The sequence below is a fragment of the Rissa tridactyla genome, chromosome 3 (genome assembly GCF_028500815.1).
Source record: "Rissa tridactyla isolate bRisTri1 chromosome 3, bRisTri1.patW.cur.20221130, whole genome shotgun sequence".
NCBI classification, from domain to species: Eukaryota; Metazoa; Chordata; class Aves; order Charadriiformes; family Laridae; genus Rissa; species Rissa tridactyla.
In genome coordinates, this window is record NC_071468.1 from 111,480,792 (window position 1) to 111,500,686 (window position 19,895).

The 19,895-nt window shown below is 37.6% G+C and overlaps 1 protein-coding gene across 4 annotated transcripts in view; it reads left to right on the top strand.

Moving 5' to 3' along the window:
* Positions 1 to 4,593: 4,593 nt before the first annotated feature.
* Positions 4,594 to 19,895, top strand: part of GREB1 (growth regulating estrogen receptor binding 1) — a 69,372-nt gene continuing 54,070 nt past the window's right edge. The window contains exons 1-2 of one of the 4 annotated variants that reach the window (XM_054196698.1): positions 4,594 to 4,652; positions 18,745 to 18,901. In XM_054196698.1, the coding sequence (XP_054052673.1) occupies positions 4,599 to 4,652; positions 18,745 to 18,901 (211 nt within the window). In that variant the 5' untranslated portion in view covers positions 4,594 to 4,598. Of the gene's footprint in view, positions 4,653 to 9,084; positions 9,168 to 10,049; positions 10,107 to 13,875; positions 13,917 to 18,744; positions 18,902 to 19,895 lie in introns of those variants that run through there. The other 3 variants (XM_054196700.1, XM_054196701.1, XM_054196699.1) reach the window with 3 other exon arrangements.

Sequence of the window (19,895 nt, forward strand, 5' to 3'; positions counted from 1 at the left end):
AAGGATCAAAACTTTGCAAAATAGTGTCCATAGCTCCTCCAGGTAACTGCCTCTCATTTTTATCTAATGAAAAAACAAAGGCAGCAGAATTCCCAGTCTGCTGATACTATTTTATGCTATTTGCAAATACTAGACCTGTTTTGAATTTTTTTAAAATGTTAGAAAAATCCCTATGTACAAGCAACTGCGCTGTCAGCTACAGAACTTTCCTAGGTAATGACATAGGTACCATAAAACTGGTTCATGCAATGCGAAATTTAAAATAAATATGAAATCCTTCATACTTGTATTCTGGTTCTTCCAATTTTAGCAAACAGTTATGTAAAATTGACCATATCTGTGTCATCCGCTCTTGTCATATCTCTAGGGAAAGGGAAGAAGATATTTCAGCAGGCTGGAGGAGGCTGTGCTGAGTTCTGCTTGACCTTCATTTTTACTGTTATTAGCACCAACAGCTGGGTCTCCACCTGCTAGAATTTACTCTGTGGAAGAGTTTGGAGTAAGCCGTTTTCACAACTTTTTTGAACTCACATGTAAAGATATTTGCTTTTGGGCTTGATTGTGCTGGGTGCTATTCTGCTGTGCTTTTACAGGCCTTACCAAAAGGCAGCTAGCATTAGGATTGTTCACAAGCAGCCTTACAGACCAGGGATGCAGAGGGAGTCACATTTGTATTGTCCAATTTATATTCTCTTTCTTATGTTGAAATTTGTTCCATAGCTTTCCAGATGCAAATGATGAAAGCAAATTTAGCTGCTTACCCACCTTTCTTTGGATGAAAGCTAGGATTTGTTTCTTAGTTGTTTGATACTGACGTATTTAAGGGAGTCTTCGAGTAATTTTCAAAGGAGTAATATTCAAAGGAGTCTGCTGTTATCTTGCCTATCTACTTGGGTACCTAAAACCTACTATGAGCTCATGATTGCAGCATTTCAGCATCTCTGGATTATTGGCCTATTCGTTATAGGTAACTCCCAATATACAAGGTAAAGTGGGGCTGGGTGATGAGAAATTAATACGGAGACTGCAATTCTGGCTAACACAGTGTAGTATCAACTAGAATAGTTCTGTATTGACTCTCAGTTCAGCAGCACCTATCTGTACAACCCATGGTAGAGGAACAGACCTGCTATACTGTAGTATAGCTGTGGTTACATGGATATATACTTAAGCTGATAGATCGTATGAGATCTAAGTTGGCTTTGCTTGGAGTCACGCTGAGACTCTGTACCTCCGGCATAGCTACCACCCAAAGCAGGTAATACTTGCATGGATATTTGAGAGTTGCTTATCTTTTGACATTGGGTTTTGTATTGTTTCAGCATTACATTGTTTCAGTACTGTTAACATTTGTAGATGTGAGTAATTTTGAGAGTAAAAATTTGCAGGATCTGTTCTGTTTGCTAGTGGAGCCTTGTGATTGATAACTATGAGAGTTTGGCAAACCAGAGGAATAAGACGCTAGCTGTATAATTAACTAAATGCATTATAGAGGAGAACATTTTCTTAAATTTCTGTAACACTTATAGAAAGTTTGATATGGTGCTGAATTTTCACTGGAACATACAATATTTTAAGGAGTGAAAATCATCAGAAGTTCTGGTTATCATCTGAGATCATTCATAAAGCAGTTGAAAGGAATGTCAGGTTTGATCCAAAGCCTGTTGATCTCACTGGGTTTTGATCTCTATTCTTATTGCAGATCAATTAAGAAATTGTAGAAGAAGACAACAGGAGACAGAAAAGCTATATGCTTTATTTTTCCTCATCTGTAGCTTCCAATAATTTAAAAGTTACAGGGAATTTCTAGCACCATTTACCTAAATAAGGAAAAAAATCTACTTTTTATCACAAAATGGCTGCATCATTAGGCTTTACAGAATTTGCAGAATTACAGAAATTGCAAGATTAACTCCTCCACAGCCTCCAAACAGCATATATCTACCAGCATTTAAACTAAGTATGTAAATATTTAATAAAATGCTAAACAGATGATGATTCAGGACAGAGTGGTATCTCAGGAGAACTGCATTCATGTCTGAGCTTTTCCACAGTTCCTGTATGACTTTGATTGAAATATTTGCACTCAGACTCTTGCAAGTATTTAGATAACATTACCTGCCATGGATTTCAGTTGTAATTCGGGATTCAGATGCTCATGGGAGCTGCACTAATATCACTTCAGACTGTAATTTCCCATTGGTGAAATAGAGGAAGAACATATCCTTACTTCCCTGTGATTCTCTGAGGATATTATTAACCACTGAAGTGTTCAGGAATTATGATACATAATCCACAATCTGAAGAAAGATAAAATGGAGATTGTGGAGCTTCTCAAAACTGAGGCGATGCAGTTTTTATTTAAGTGAGATTAAAAACTGTGGTGTTGTGAGCATTCTTAATTAATGCATCCAGTATGCAGCACAAAGCTCTAGTATCAATCAAACAACCAGACAAATTCTGAAGAAAAATATATCTAAAGCCATGTTAAGCTAAAGATATTAAAACTTTAATGATTCCTAGTAATTAAAGTAAGAGGGTCTGATAGAAAGTTGTGCTGTAGTACAACAGTTGTGTGTGTAGTTGTGCTGTGGTATATTGGTTTTGCTTACAAACAGAGAGAGGTTTGTATTCCTCTCTGATTCATTTAGTATGAAAAAAGCCATCCATTGGTACACATGGACATGATTCCTTCCCAGGCGTATACAGATGTTGGGAACATATGTAAATGGCAGATTGGGAAATAGGTACAAAACATGTCAATGACAGTGGAAATTGTCTAAGTATCTTTAATAGTTTGCAGTGGAAATTTCTCTGAAGTTGGAGATAGGTTAACACAGGCGTATCAGATCACACACACCGAGCACAGGATTTGTTCAATTAGTTTCAGTTCCCATTCGCAACAGAATGTAATGTGCCTGTTCCCCAGGTATAAGATGGTGCCACATCTTGTCTCCTGACCCAATGTACTGTACAGCGTCCTCCATCACATGGCTTGGCATATGAGGTCTTTCACAATGAGAGCGATGAAAGTTGAGAGTTCTTAAGAGCTGCTTTTCTAAGCACTCAAATGGATGTTACTCAGCCTGGAGGTTCGGAGGTTTGTTTTTTTTTGCCAGCGTGACAATTACTAGAGATGAAGGAACACTCTTAAGGAAGTGTTTTGAACAGTTAGAGCCGTTAATAGCTACAGAAGTATCAGTCTGGTTGTAACTTTTAAGTTTTTAAAAAATTGTCTTTGAACATTCATTTAAGATTTTTACACAGGTACAGCATGACTGAACAAGTAGTGGGTGCTTTTGTGCAGTGCGTGAATAAAAACAAAATGTTTTGTCAACAGCAACAGTTTCCGTTACGGTTAAGAGCCATGAAGAAACAGTTGTGATGCTCCGAAATGTTCCTGTTGTGCACTGAGAAAATGAAAGCTTTTTCTGGCATAGGTTATACCAGTTGTAAAACAATGTGTCTGATTAATAATGCGTTCTATTGAAAAGGAATGGGAGGTTTGCTTAGGTACGATTCATGGTTGTCTGTTGCAGTATTAAGTCTGTTGCTTGCCTTAAGGTCAGCATGACCCTGTTTAGTTTAATTTTTCAGTCTTGAGGGTCTGTGCAGTTGGTGTTTAAGGAGGAATTAGCAAGAGATAGCAATTTATTGGTTGCTCTAGTTTTTGGCAAGTGTGTATTTCCTTTCATTATTTTCTTTCTTTTTTTTTTTTTCTTCTCACTCAGTATTGAAGCCCTTGGTTGTTTTATAAAACTTAATTGACCTTTTATTTTACTCTTTAGTAACGTTTTTTTTCTCAGAGATTTTAAAAACATATACTGTCATGGTTAAGATCCTTGTAAATTCAGCGATACGAAGAATAAAAGTACCTGTATTATTTTAAATACAAAGCAGTATTTAAAAAAGGTTCTTATGTGCCTTTAATACACTTCCCTATGTAAGACAATCCTATCCAGCTATCCTGTTACTTTATAAATAGCAGTTCACTATGCTCGCTTCCTCAGTTTCCTTCACATTTGTTAGCATTTCACACTAGATGTTTGCACATTATTTTGCAGTTCTCCTCAATGTCTTTTTTAAAACTCCTGTTTCTTTAATACCTACAAAAACCAAAGAGTAGTCTCCTGACATGGTTTTTCTGGCAGCATGATTGGAAGAGCTCGCAATCTTGAGTATAACTGTTCTCTGCACCTTAGAGAAGTGATATTATCCCCAATTTACAGTCAAACAGTGGAAGGACACTGAGGTCAGAGAAAAAAAAAAAAACACAAAAGAAAAAGAAAAAATGCCAGCAAAGGACTTAGAAGAATTTATACAGAACTTGCCAAACTGAAATCCTGAAAGCCCTGCTCAGCTATTGTTGCCCTGGGAGAACCAGCTCCAGTTCTTTGGACCCACAGCTGTCTGGGGAGATGTGGCCCAAGGGCCATGCCGTGCAGTGGCTCTTACCAACACTGTTCAGGGTAGCATTCTTCAGAACGGGCTGTGTCTGCAGTGCTCTTCACATGACCTTTGTGCCTCTGAGGCACAGGTTTTGTGCATGTGTGTTCAGATGACCAAAATTCTGTGAAGCTAGCCAGAATGGACTGTTCATGGTCTCATGGTGTGGCGTGTGCTGCATGCCTGGGAGCATGGAGTGTGAACAGGTGGGTGAGGGCACCAGGCTTTTTGGGAAACTGTTGGAGAACTGTGTAGGGTGATGGAAACAAACCTGACACAATCTTGTCCTTGCTGCCTAGGAAAAGGAATGCCTTATTCAACTACTAGCACAACTAAAGCTGAGTGCAGAATGCTTGGATGTAAACTAACATGTATGCAGTGTAGCCAATCGGGTGATCAGGAGCCAGAAGCAAACTGGAAGCCAAGGTGTTTGACAGTACATCCATAGACATGCCAATTTTTGACTTTGAGAGTGAGATTTAGTTTGAGATTAAGGATTTGAGTTTCTTGTTTATGTGTTTCTTTTGATATTTGAGATGTCCTTGGTTATTCTGCCTGGCTTGGTCTCCTGCAGGTCTTACGTTGTGTGGGACCTACGCAGCTGTCTCAGATACCTGCAGTCTCTCAATGTCTAAGCAACACCTATGTGTAAGCAACTGAATTGAGCTCCAAGACTCCTAAATATAGACGTCTTCATGTAGACATCTGCAGCTGCAACTCCTAGTAGTCAATGAAGATATAACCAATGTGGTCAGTGGAGCCAGGTGACTGTTTCAGCTTATGTTGAAGTAAATAAACAGTAGCGGCTGGCCAGCTGAATCACTCTCTCAGCTCCATTGATTTTATTGATTATAGTGCAAATTGCTGTCTAGTGAACCAGTAGATACCTGCAGTCTGATGCAGTTGCCTAAGTATAGGTACCTCGTTTCATTTGTTTGTTGGTTTACCTGAGATAAAGGACTAGCAGATATGACAGAGAACTTGCCTCAGACCTCTGCTTCTTTGGAGCAGCAGCCAGAATCCAGACAGGATATCCCAGGACATCTCAAAGTTAGAAGATGCCTGTGGTTAGGCATCTGAATTGCACTCCATGTTTCTAGGAGATCTTAAAGGTCTCCTTTTGTACATGTCCAAAGTACAAGACTGAGCATATTTCTCAGGGAGGAGGCCATCTGGACTTCACATAAGTACCCTGAAAAGCTCAATGTGGTAGGCATTTTTAGCCTACATATATCACATTTTATATAAGATTTTATACACATTTCAATATTTCTGCATAAACACAAAAGACAAGTATGCCTGCAACCATTTAAAAAACATTTTGAGAAGAAAAGTAGTTGTCTTGCAATTAAACCAGTCATTCTGCTTGGCAGGACCCAGTTTTATTTTTTTCATATACAATGAGCATACAGAAAGGTTCAAATACTAAGTTTGAACCTTTCTGTATGCTCAGTCTCCATTTTTCCCTGCTAAAGCTGCTGGACAAATCAGTCATTTGATCACAAATAACCTTTGCTCATCTTCTTGGAAAAAAAAGAATTACACTTAACAATCATCTCTTAATTTTCCTTTCTGGTTGCACAGTGGACGAACTCTTTCCTTGTTCTTTCTTATAAACGAATGTCCTCGTAAAATATTTCTGTGACACTCTATGATTTTTGCCCTTGTCTCAGTCTGTGCTTTGAATTTCTGAAAATCTTGTTAACCTGAGGTTATAACCTCAGGTTATGTCCCTTGTTTCACTTCTATTGCAATGTTCTCAAACTTTGGAAAACATGCCTTGTAGATTCCTGTAAAAAAGAAGATTCTTTTCTGTGAGTGCGTAGTGTACAAGGTATGTATTTTACATACCTTTTGTTGGGATAATTACAATTCCCCTAACAACTGTTCTGTCACTTCATCACTTACATTACTGACTCATTTCACACAGGTTCAGCAGCTCATTTCAGCAGGCAGACCCACTCTTTTCTCATGTATGTTGCATCAGCAGCTGCATACTGACCAACTCACACTGGTTCTGTATACGAGATCTCTTATACATAACCTCCATGCTTATCACCCATTCCTGGCATTCCTGCTCCGGGTATTAATCAAACACAATAGGCCCCTCTGTGCTTGCTTGCCTTTTCTCCCTATATCCAAAGCAGGCAGACCCTTTTTACGTTCTGCATTCCATTACTGAATTTCAGGTTAACATCGTCGTCTTTAAACTCTACCCTATCCTAATATTCTTTAAGAGTGATGTTGTGTTTCCAGTCCCAAAGCAACATCAGAGATAGGTGCTGCAGCATCCTAGACTTCATTCTAGACAGCACTCTACACACCATCCTAGAGAAGTTCACGAACGCACTACAGTTATGGGGCAAGTATGTTTGGCTGCCATCAATCAAGTTATACCTCTTTAAAATGTGAATTTTCTGGCTTGTGGTGTTGTTGACCTGGTAAATTATTAGAAGTGACTCTTCTAAAAATCATGTGCTTTCACACACATTCATATGTATTTCTTGCAGTATTTGTTTTCCTTTTGGATTTCTCTAAACTTTGGCTGTCAATACAATCTTGTAAGTGTCATCTTGTCAGGTTAATATGTTTAAGGTACACAATTGTACAGTGCTGATAGGAAACCAGACAGTGATTTCTGTGTTCCCAAGCTGAATGATTTTGTACCCTACTTGAGAATGCCATGACTGAGGTCTCTCATATTTGGCGTTAAGTATAGAACATTTATAAAACTTCTAGTTCACTTCCATAGTAACAGAAGAACATACTAGTCACTCTCCTAGAGCATGACTTACTACTTTCTGTGCAGTTTCTTTTCCACATTCTTATGTGCAGTGCTTGCATCTAAAATTGAAGTATAGAGTATATATTTTAAAAAATTACTAAATGAATGATGAAAGCTTTCCATTAATATGAAAACTGTTTTGAGTGAAAACACTAAATCACCCAGGTCTCCAAGGGATTCCTCAGCAGGCTTTAAAATTCAATGTTTTCCTTTTGTATTTCAGAAGCAGAATTAGAAGGTGCAGTTTTAAAATGTAAATATGTTCTTTAAAGCATTTTCATACTCTGGAGAAAAATATCCTGTCACATGTTTCTGGGCCTTTTCTTTTGCTTATATTAATGGAGACATGTTTTATGCATAGCTAGATGAGGGATCTGATCTAGTTGAACATAACCCTAAAAAAAAATTACTAGTTTTCAACCATACCAACTCAGATCCATGCCACCAAACGACACAGGAGTAATATACATTAAGAGTGAGAGACATTCCTTTTCGGCTGTAACTTGAGTTTAGAGCAGCTTGAGCCAGTCATGAAAGCATACCCTGAGAGTAAAGGGTGAAAACAAAGTTTCACAAGCTGTACTGAAAAATAACCTCTTTTCATTGTTCAATGTATCCTGCATACAAAGATTATACAGAACCTAAATTCAACCGAGAGCCTAGATAAGTGCTTAATTTTGCTAATTTCAGTGATACTTAACTGAGTTTAAAATCAAGCACGTATCTGAATGTTTCATGACTTGGAGCCATAGGAAAAAGAAAATTCAGTTTTTAGAATAATTGCTTTCCTCTTCTGAAGTGATGTACTGCAATTTGTGACCTAAGGAAACATTTGATAAATATACCATTACCAGAAATAAATGTTCTCTGTACATGTACTCTAGATGTATCTTGAAAAGATGCAGTGTTTGTTTAAACATGATACAATAGCTGTTTCTTTGTATATCCAGCAGTATATTGAACATAATCTCTCAAATATTCTTTTGATTTCTTATCCTTTTATTCAGAAGATACAGGCATAGTACCAACACAAAGATAATATTGCTACATATCTAATTTCTCTTCTGTTAATCTCTTCTTCTTTTACCAAAATGAAGTACTCACAGTATACACACTTTATGTTTTCTTTAGGGATTTTGTTATCTATATAATGCAAAAGGACACCCCCACTTCTTTTTAAAAAAACACCTTCATTCCTTCCAAAAACGCACAACAAAATTGTTGACGTTAATAATGCTTCAGACTGATAGATTGATATGTGCCTGGCCAGGAGCACTGTGACCCAGCACAGCACTTCTGTATTAATAAGACATAAAGTCAGACCATTTATCATTTAGTATAGCCAGCACACAAATTAGAGAACAGCTTGCCAGGGTATATTGTGGTCTCATTACTTTGTTTTTTGCCAGAGTTGCAGAATAGATAGCTTTGAAACCTTCCTGTGCTCTACTGTGACAGGAGAGTGTTCATGTCATGGCGACCCGACTGAGTTGTTCAGCTGCATACAGTGCTGACTCAGGAGCCTTAAGTGTCCTATCCAATTCGCCAAGCAGCAGACTCTTCTAAATCAAAAGAAGGAAAACTCCATAAAGATATAATCACTGGCAGTTACCACAGGTGTAAGATGTTCAGCAGTGCAATCAGAATGTGAAACTTTGGGAGTAATTTACTGGATGTCACTGAGGAGCACATGCTTTCACTACGGTACAGTATATTTTTAATTACACGGCTAGTATTTCCATGCTGAAAAATACTGTTGCTATTTAATGAAAACATTAGCATATTGTAAGATAACATGCTCACCCTGCCTTATATCGGTTACTGTTCAAATATGGTAGTTGTGAGACATTTTACAGCTAATATTAATGTTTTAAGAATATGCATTTGTCTGCATTTCGTGTACCTCCTGCCTTGTCAGTCATTTGCTGTCTTTGAGGTGAGTGATTTCCTCTCAGGAAAACTTTGAACTTTGGAATATTAAAAAAAAAATGCAGACAACTTGAATTTTTAAACCTTTAAAACATGCAGCTCAGATCTCAAACTGATAAGTGGTTCCTTAGTGGTTCCTTAACTAAAGAGGCTTGTTTAATGCTTTTGGATTGCATATTTATGTTTGTGAATGTTTCTTATTTGCTGTATTTTCAACATATAATACATGTGCAACTGATCTCCTGATTGAGCGTACCTGGATGCTCAGTTTTATTTTGCAATGTAGTATATTTATCTAGAGCTGTATTTGCCATCCACAGATGGTGAAGCATATTTTAGGCTGCTCCCATTGCATTTCTGTCCCCCCTTTGTTCATTGGGTGGAAAATATGATCCAGATATGGCATAGGGTGCTCTGTCAGAAGAAATCAGTGAAGATCTCTTTCAAGCAGTGGGGCCCTTCTCTGTGAATGAGGTAGAGCCTCTAAACCTGTGGGCTCTGTGTATATCCTTGGAGAACCACCACAGAGACTGTCTGGCTCTGCCTCTGCAGCTCCAAAAGAGATGTCTCTGAAGTGTCTTTAAGACACTGTCTCTGTGTGTGCATGTGGCTGCCCCCCAGACCGCAGCTGCACTGCTTCCAGGAATGAGCCAAGAGGAGGAGGCTTGGGGTAAGGAAAAACAAAAGTCTCGTTTTGAGGATGGCTCAAAAGCTAACCTCTACAATCAGTGTGGGATTACTCTTTATATATTTGTTTTGAATTCTGAAAAGATTCTCAGAAACAGTCTCTAGCACCAGTGACTGGAAGAAAGAGTAATATACCCCAAGTGGTGATTTCTTAGAATTTTCCTCGGAAAACATGCATTTCAAGATAATCTCTCTCCTGCCTTGCCAGTCTGCTTCCTACTGCTTTACTCTAAGATCTCAAGTGCTGCTGTACGCAAAGGTATAGAGCAGATGTGTGAGACAGTTCTTGGAAAGAGAGTTGTGCCTCTTTGCTGGGTAATAGTGAGAAAGTCTTTGTGCTTACAGAGCTGGGAAGGAGAATGACCCAGACCTGTACAATTTAGGGATCATTTTTTACTAATTTTCCACTCGCCACTTTGATCATCGCTTCCTAGCGTTGATTTGTGGCACCTCCTTCCCTCCTTTTTTCCTCCCTCAACTTGGCTTCTTCCTGCTGCTTAACAAGCTCAATTGGTTTTATGTATGTAATTCTTTTTTTTAAGAGAGTTTGAAGGTGGTCTCTAAAAGAATTGCTTTCATCCACAGCCAGGAACTGATCAAAGCAACACACAAAAGCCGAATGGGAGCCAAGGCAGAGCTGCTTGACCAGCCGTAGGGTCAGGGTTCTGTGCTGGAGAAATAGTAAAGCATATCAGCTGAACGGTGCTGGAAGCTGCTGATAAGGGATTTTCTCTCCAGTAACACCTGCAAAGTTTATGAGATCCTGCAGGAAAATCAAAGAAATCTGCATCAGAATACGTTGTTTCCTGCAGAGAGGAATGTGAAAGCATTTGCAGGATGAAGTGCCATTGCCTAAATGTATTTATTGCCATATCATATATTAGGGTCAGTCTGCACTATTATTAAAACACTGGACTATCACCCAGCTCTACAATGACTTCTGTGAAGTGGCTCCTTCACCCAGTTGTGAGGATATTAAGGAACAACTCGTATGATTGCCTGTGAAAAGAAGATTCACACTAAATCAAAAAAGCAAGTAAATGAAAATCAGAGTTATTGTTATGTCTGAAAATAGATTTCCAGTGAAAATTATAATTAAGAAACAAGTTAATAATAGATGTTCAGTCATCTATAAAAAGTCTAATTAAGATTTCTTCCAAATTCTTCTTGCAGATACAGATTTTTATCGGGCATCGGTCCCAATAGTGATTATGATTTTAAAAAATTTGAGTAGTAAACCAGTGTATGACTTTTCACAAAGGACTTTCTACTATGACCAATTTGAACTTTGTCTGGCATCTTTTCTTCTGTATTCAGAGAAGCTAAAATGAAGTGGCATTTTTAAACAAATCATTACTTTAGATGTCTCAGAAAAACTGAAGTCTGGTTTGAAAGTAGGCATAAAAGTTTCTAGGGTGAAGGAAGTTTAAGTTTTCTGTAGTCGTAAAGGAAGACTAAACTATGTCTTAAAACCAAAACAGCCTTTCATCCTTAAATAATTAAAAGAATCTGGTTGCAATTGGAGTTTTCTGTTTCCCCAGAAAACTAGAATGTAGGCTATCACAGCTTAAATTCCTTGTCACTAAATTGCCAACATGCCTTAGTCCAGATCTCCAAGCATAGTTGTTTATTTTAATGGTTTTATGGCAAGTTAAGTGGTTTTGTATTTAGTCAAGCTTTATTTTTTTTTGTGTCCAAGTAGAGTTGAATTTGTATGAGTTTAAAAATATGATTTCTTTTTTTGATAGACATATCTGGAAATTCTTTTTTCCTTTTTCTGTAGAAAATATTCATGTGCGATTTTTGCTACTGTTCCCTGCGTGAATTGTAGCATTTTCATTGAAAAATGAACACCATGTCCTCAAAAGTAATGCTTGTTGGTTTGCAGTTGAAAAATTTCAGCAAAAATAAGAAAATACTTGGTTTTAGCGAAGTTCTTCTCTTTCCAATGGGCAAAATGGATGTGAAATAATTTCATATTAAGAATGATCCGTTAGATATTTTAATTTATTATCTGCTTGAAGAAAAAAAGAAAGCAACAGCTTTTTAATAGTGTTTTTATTGAGGTCATTTAACATTGATTTCTCCAAGTCTGTTTTCATCCCTTTTGATATGGATCTGTGTGTTTTCCAAGGGCACAGAGGGCAGTTAACAAATGGGCTTGATTTTTCAGTAGGTGGGGAAAATTGCATATATTTGATTTCATTGCAAAGGTGTCCATATTAAGCGCTGCAGCAATCTCCTGAGAATAACGACCTCCCCCTACCCTATTATTTACTTCGGAAGTGACTGAGAGAACTGATTTCAGTGATTAATAGAAGCAATTTGGCTTGGGATCTAAAGTTGCCAAAAAGCTCGGTGATGTCTTCCCACTTCCCACTTTCAGCGTACTTGAAAGCTTGGCACCTTTCAATCTGCACTCTTGTTCCAACATCCTGTTGCTTGGAAACATGAGTCAGCGGAAGAAATCATCTCACTCTTAATGCAGGAGAAATCCCCTGTCTGTGGTCAGCCTGATATTCAAAATCAAGAGAGGATATCAGGTAAAAATTAAAAGCAAACGCAAAAGAGAAGAGAAGTGGTAGAGAGATGCGAGTAGTCTTCTTGCGGTATATTCTCTTTATGGAAACAGTAGCAGAATTGTTCTTGGCTGTATAAAGATGGTAGGATTATGTTCTCTGTGACCTGTCATCAGCCTTAATCAGAGTCTCTGTGTTTAATCATGAACTGCTTTCCAAAGTGGCATTATTAGGAAACCATTAAGTTTAACCTGGTCTGGTCTGTAGATAACATTTCTAATATAATTCCACAGGAGATATATGAGTTCTAAGATCTTGTAACAGAAAAGGAGCTGGAAATTCTGGCAAAGGTAACTGTGGTTTAAGTTAAAGCTTTAATGTTGCTTTTAAAATGTAATGGCCAAATGGTGTCTACTGAATTGCCGTAACTTTATTCATACATGCAACACAGAATGGCTGGAGACTTTTAGATGATCTGACAGCTTTAGTTCTGCGGAATAAATTACTTCACTGAAAAAGTGGATTTCAATCAGCAGATCTCTAAGTGACTGCTGATATTAACCTTATTAGCACTGTAGAGTTGAGCTCACTAGAGGATCATAATTTCATTTATCAGCAACTTCAAAATTTCTCTTTCTGGGGTAAGACTAACAGCAGAATATTGAACCCTTTTTGAAGATTTTGATGAAAATCATAGGAATAGTAAAACATTGGTCTGGAAATGATCTCAAATGAGGAAACGTATTTAAGTGTTTCCCACACTCCAGTATTATATCATAACCATCAGTCTTCTGAGCCCTTTTTTCCTCTCTTACTGCCAAGTCATTCTGGCAGAATGTTATAAACAAACAGATTTGACTTCCAGAAACAAATACTTTTTCAGAATTTGGCAATAGTCCACCTATTTACTATGTTAGTACCAACAAATAAAAAACTTTGTAAATTACTTCTACAAGTGATAATGTTGTGGCACATGAACAACGAGATCACTTTCTGAAAGAATAAGTTTTTCTTTATCTTTGCCCATATGAGCTACAGCTGTATTGGTAAATTGAAGAGTTGCAGGAAAAAATCCTGTGTGCCAGAAATCAGTTTTCTGTTGTAATGTCTCGGCATGGCTCTGGTGCTAGCGCTCATTCTCTGTGGCAATTCCCAGGCACACTTCAGAAGTTATGGTGGGCCAGTGACCATTCCCAAAAGGCATTTTTGCATAGAGTAACCTTGTTTTGAGGCTAGTAGTAAAGGCATAAGATATAATACTATGCTGAGTCTGGTGGGGGGTAAATGTCAATAAGAGACTCTTTTAGTTCTCCAGAATCAAGAATTTTATATAACCTGGGGGAATATATTTACCACACAGTATCACTTTTACACAAGACAAATGTTAATATAGAAGATGAAAAATAATTTATTCTTCCAAATCCAAAGCTAAAGAAAGCACTGTCTATAATTACAGATAGCTTCATGGAAACAAGAGTAAAACGTGACTAGACAGTTTTGTGGCTGAGGAGGATCTTATAGTATATATCACTACCATTGAAAAGAAGCAGGTTTGTGCTGTCTCCAAATTTTCTTTTCTTATTAGAGTTACGTTTACATACAAGTCCCTGCCTTAGGATTTCTTTCTTCTTAATGAGATTGTTGTTTTTAATACAGGATTAGACACTTTACCAAGCTTTAGAAATATTGATGAATTTTGGATGTTACTGGATGTTCAAAGAGCAAAAGGATCACACTAACAACTTTGCCGGTACTGATCTGTGAACAAATTGTTAACCTGCAGTAAAGAATGCTTTCTCCTCCCAGACAAATTTTAATAGATAGCCTTTTGGCTACCTAAATCTATAGTTCATCCAAACAAATCCCCTCATTTTATGCAAGCGATGAATTGCCTCTTGCCATAGCAATAACATATTATTTTGGAATAACAGTGAGCTTGGAAATATCTTACCATTCTCCTCTTAGAAATAATCCAATAGAAATGACTCTGTTGGGCCATTTCAGAAGTATGAAAGCTGGCTGCTTACACGGGGAAAATACATCCATTGTTACACTGTTTTGCTGGAAGGATTACTGTATTAAAATAGTAATGTCAATTATATTTTACAATGCAAAAAATTTGCAATGTAATATGAAACTTTTCCGCCTGTAATAATTTGTAAGTCATATCTAAGATTGAATTTGTTAGTAATTAATTGTGTCTTCCTAATTTCGCACTTAGATCCCTTGACTGTTTTTTCAAGCCTTCTTAACACAGCCCACATATATTCTTTACCCGGTTTCTGCTGAAGGCAGTCTTTCTTTATCAGTCTACTTCAGTGGGAGTTGTCAAAAGCCCTGGATTAATTTGCAAGCTCTAAAGTCTATAGCTTTCCTTAGGATACACAGTCGGTCCTAGGTATAGGACAAGTTTTGTCCAGAATTGCTGTTCTAAATCTTCAGTCTTCACAAAATCTTAATAATCCTCACTGATCATTATCACAGATGACTGCAACTAAAAAGTCACTAGTGTGTTACCGTCTTTGTTCCACTGTGCAAAGGATCTCCCACCAAGATCTAGGTGATGGCACTGCATGTCCTCCTTCTGCTGGCAATTGCCGTGTCTTATCATGACCAGTCACTGTCATGGCTCTCTTGGTAGGGTCTGCCCTCGTGGCCGAGAGGGAGCTCCTTTTCTAAATCACAGCAGCTGGAGTACAGGGTCAAGCAGAACAGTGCAGGTTTTCTTCAAAGCCTGACTAGTTCAACTGCAGTTGAACTTGAAGTTGACCCTATATGTGACAGACATTAACCCTGAAGATCCCTGTTTTTCCTAGTCAGGTAATCCCTGTTTACCACAGGAATCCTGACAGTTCCTTGTTTGGAATTTGAGGGCTGTTCTCTTTAGTGACTAACACACTTCTACTCTCATTTTCATATGGCTGGACTCGGCATCTCTCTTTGGCAGTATTATCCATGGGTTTCTAAGATGTTGGCCTGACCGGCTTCGTTTGTATCTGCAATTGTTTCTTAGGGTCCCAAGTTCCTCAGAGTGGATTTCTTCTTTTTATCTTGGTTTTAAGCAGCTCTTCCAGATCCAGCTCTTTCCCTGTTTTCTCCCTTTTGTATTGGCAAGTATTTTCCTCCATGTGCTCTCCATGGAAACTGACAGTGTGATAGGGAGGTGCCCTTTGATTTGTCAGTAGCTGGGGTCAAGGGCTATCCTTCTGTGTCAGTGTGTTGGTTTGTTGTTTTTTTTTTTTAATAGAGCTGGTCACCATCTATGTTCATGGCTTGGAATTTCACAAGCATTTGAAAGTTTAGCCTGTGCCACCCACTTGTATCCAAGAGAGACATAAATCTGGGCTGGGAACGCTGAGTTCATTGAAGCAGGAAAATAGGACTCAAAGCCTTTGCTTCCTGGTGCTACAGAGTCAGCAATTTACAATTCAGGTACCACAATCTGAGAAGCTTTAAAGAAAAGACGGGATGACAACCATCGTAGAGTTAGTGAGAAACAGCTTCTCCCTTTCTTGCTTCATAGAAATAATTTCTCCTGCAACTGAGAGTGTCACTGGGACTCTGAATGACAAAGGCTGATGCGGGCAAAAAAGCTCCTGCAATGCCCGTTTTCTGGTGTGTGTTTGATGATGAAAATGGCTATAAAATACTTATCACGTCTTCCAAAGTATATTCCTGGATTTATGATTGTGTTTGGCACTGTGATTGTAAGATTCCACAGGTACACAGGAGCTTACCAGAAAGCTTATTTTTGTTTCATTTTACAACCCCATTCACATCATAATTAAATTAGCACCTGAATGGATAAATATCTATATCTTTTCCTAATAAACTGTACAGGATAATAGCTGACTATGTCTATGAAAGAGAATTTATAAACAGGAATATTACAGTGTTTTCTCATTGATCACAATTAGATCCAGAAAGTGATCAGTAAAGCAAGTAAGTCTTCATTGCATAAAGCAGTCTGTGTACCTATTTGTCTAATAATGCTTTTGAGTTGTCTCAGAATGTTTTGTCTCACTCTGGATGAATTTAAAAACTTCCTATTTTTCACGTGCTTTAATGAAGCTTTTCAAGAAGTAAGTTTGAAAATCAGGTGGACCCATCTGCTTTGCATGGTCATGTTGAGAACAGGTGGAATCCAGCCCTTTGTAAGACAAGCCTCTGCCACTGCAGTCAAACTTTTGCATACTCTCTTTGTGCTGTAGCGGTGATTTTATAAGTGCAAAAAGTCTTTTGGATGTTACATGAATTTTTCATATGTTGGCTCTGTTTTTAAATAAAGCAGTCTATGGAAGAAAGTGTGTGACATGGATGATAGCTGAACGCAGTTTCCACTCCTGAAGGTGTAACTCTGAATGTTACCGTGTAGAGAGCATGTTCATGCATTTTTATTTCTCTTTAGTCCAGATTTCAAGACTGCGATGAACAGTCATGTAGAACCAGTATTGTACCTGCCCCTGAAGATGTAGAGATGGGCCCCTGAGACCGCAGATGCCTCCAACCTAACAAGAGAAAATATTAGTTCATAATATGGGAAGGATTTTAAAAGAACAAAGAATTAAATGGGTACCTGTCAGATACCTTGATAATTAAACATTTTATATTAAACATAAAACATCAATGTAACAAAGACAAATAATTATCAGGATACCTGAAAGTCATACACTGTTTGAAAGATGGATTAGAATTAGAACTAAACATCTTCTAGTGCTTTTGTTTAGCAACAGCATTTAGTATAATTCATTTCAGAGCTTGACCTTGGGTTTCCTGCATACACCTCTGATAAAGCTTTTTAAGGACAATACTGATGTCAGGCTTTCCGCATTGTCTTCAGCTGTGTTTGGTGTAGGCGAAGCAGTACTTAAAACAAGAGGAGCCAGAGGGTTCCTATCAATGCGTAGAGAACTGTGATCTGCTTTTTGTGTTGGAAGAGAAGACGCGCCCTCACTTCCATGTGAGCTCTGAACATCACTAATAGGCTTTGCAGCTTCTCATTTACCCTTCACCAAATGGATATATCAGTACTACTTACTGCAACTTTGCTGTTTGGTTTTGCATATGCAGACGAATATTTTGTGAGTAGCGCCTGCTTCTTCTCTAGATCATGTTCTTAAATGCTACCTGCATTGTTTTATAATTCTTACTGTGCTCTATTAATAGTATCTGTATAATATCAATAGGCTATAATATAGAGAATCAACTCTACTATATATATAATTTACATGATACAAACATATAAAATATGATCATATATGTAAAGTATGCTTTACAGAGTCATATCCAAATTGTCAATTTTGTATGTTGTTCCTTTGAAACTCTTTTTTCCATCAGGAGCTGTATGTGGTTGCACAGTAGTTTTTCTTTTGCTTGACCGATTCCTCCAGGATGCTTCCCAACAGGCTCATTTCCCAGGCAGTGCCCAGTGCTGAGGAGGGGCTGTTCAGTGGTTAGGAATTACTGCCGCAAACAGGAAGCGTTTCATGCTTTCTATTCACAGTTGCTTGAGGAGGGAAAGGACGTGGGGCCCAGGGCAAGAGCTACTTTGTAATAGGAAAAGAAAGCTGACATGGCTTTTGGTTATACCAGTTCATTGTGTTTGCTGCGGAAAGCAGGCGGCAGTTAAGTACAGGGGATATTCAGCTGGAATAGACTGACTCCTCAATGACAGAATGCGTAAATTATGCAGTTTCTAAGTCCTAATAATTGAATGCAAAATCAAATAAATAATCAATGCCTCATTCTGAAAAAAAGAATTAATAAAATGCTACTTGACAGGGAAAAATATTGCTTAAGTTGAAAAGAAAAAGCTGTTATCTTTCCCAATATCTGAGTTACAGCAATGTTGCGTTATTTATGAGACAGCTCCTCTAAAGACATGTTGAACTGCTTTATCTTTGAGTTTTCGGCCACGATGGGCCATGCAAAGATAAATTCACAAAACTCTGCTATTCCCCAGATCATTTAACATTTATTCTGTTCAAATCATGTAAAACAAAAAGGCTGTTTTACAGATGAGATTGCTGACTATTGAAAATGCATCTCCTCAATTGCTGTATAAACCAAGGAATTGCTCGAATCAGATTTCTAGCCACATCTTCAAGAAGGTGTCAAAGCTTGCTGCCTTTCTGCTGAATTACAGAAAGCTGTTACTTTTAGATAACTTCCTGTAATTTACCAGCAGGATCTGCTCAGCGACTGCCGCAGTCAATGTTCTTTTCCTTTGCCTTTCTTTGTGGACAATGAAGCTTCTCTCCTTCATGAGCGATGTTGTAGACTGACATCAACATGCGGTGATCAGGTTCTGAGTGCTAAAATTGAAATATCTATTTTATTTTTTTCTTTTCTTCTTGTCTCCTTTTCTTCTTTGGGAAGATGGGAAATTCTTATGCTGGTCAGCTCAAGACAACACGGTTTGAAGAAGTATTGCATAATTCCATTGAGGCCTCTCTCCGCTCAAACAACTTAGTTCCCAGACCAATCTTTTCTCAGTTGTATTTGGAAGCTGAACAGCAACTGTCGTCACTGGAAGGTAGGAAATAATGGAATTTATATTTCTGCTCAAAGACTGTTCTGCTGTTTGCTCTCCCAAGGCTCAGCACACACATTTCAAATCAGCATACAGAAAACCAAAAGTATTTAAAGTTTTTCTTTGGATTTTTATGGTCTACAAATATATACCTGTGTGTGTTAGAATTGGATTAAAAATACAAACTGCATTGTCTTTTATTTTGACAAAATTAAGCCAATTGCTTGCTCAGATTTATCAATATACATAAATTGAAGTACTAGGGATTGTTCCAGTAAATGTATGGAGTAATCTTTGGAGATTTGGAACATATACCTGTTATCCTATAATTTATCATACACTGCTGAAAGTTATGCAGTAAAAGATGCTAAACACGTGACAGATTTATAAAAGTTATATGCTAAGACTGATTTTCATTCTGAATAAATACAGCAGAAATATTTTTAGCTTTTAAGAAGGTTTATGACTACTTTAGACATAATATTTTTAGTTATTCTGTGGTTGCAAAGGTAAAAATTCAGGACGTGTTCTCTTGTAAACCCTACACAAGTTGCTATTTAACACCTGAGATTTCTCTCTGCATTTTTGTTTGTGTTTCTGAATTTCATTTGCTCAGTCTTTTTTTTTTTTAATTGGAAGTAGTATAGTTTAAATAGTTTAAATTTTTCTTTGCTAAAATAGGACATAATAATGACTATACATTCATTGTTTAAATACATATGCTGGTTATTTCCTATTCATTGTTTAAATACATATACTGGTTATTTCCTACACAATGTCATCCTTCTATCAAACCCTTCTATGAGCATTTCATAAACTTTTCCATGGCAACCAAATGTGATGTCACAAAATGGATTATGAGATCAGTCAGGAAAGATGCTACAGGAGCAGATGCATTGTTCAGGAACAAAAGTGCGATTTCACTCTTCTGTAACTTCTTTCTTTCAAGGCTTTCAAAGAACTTTCCAAACCTTGAAGGACTGATTCTGTTTTCTTT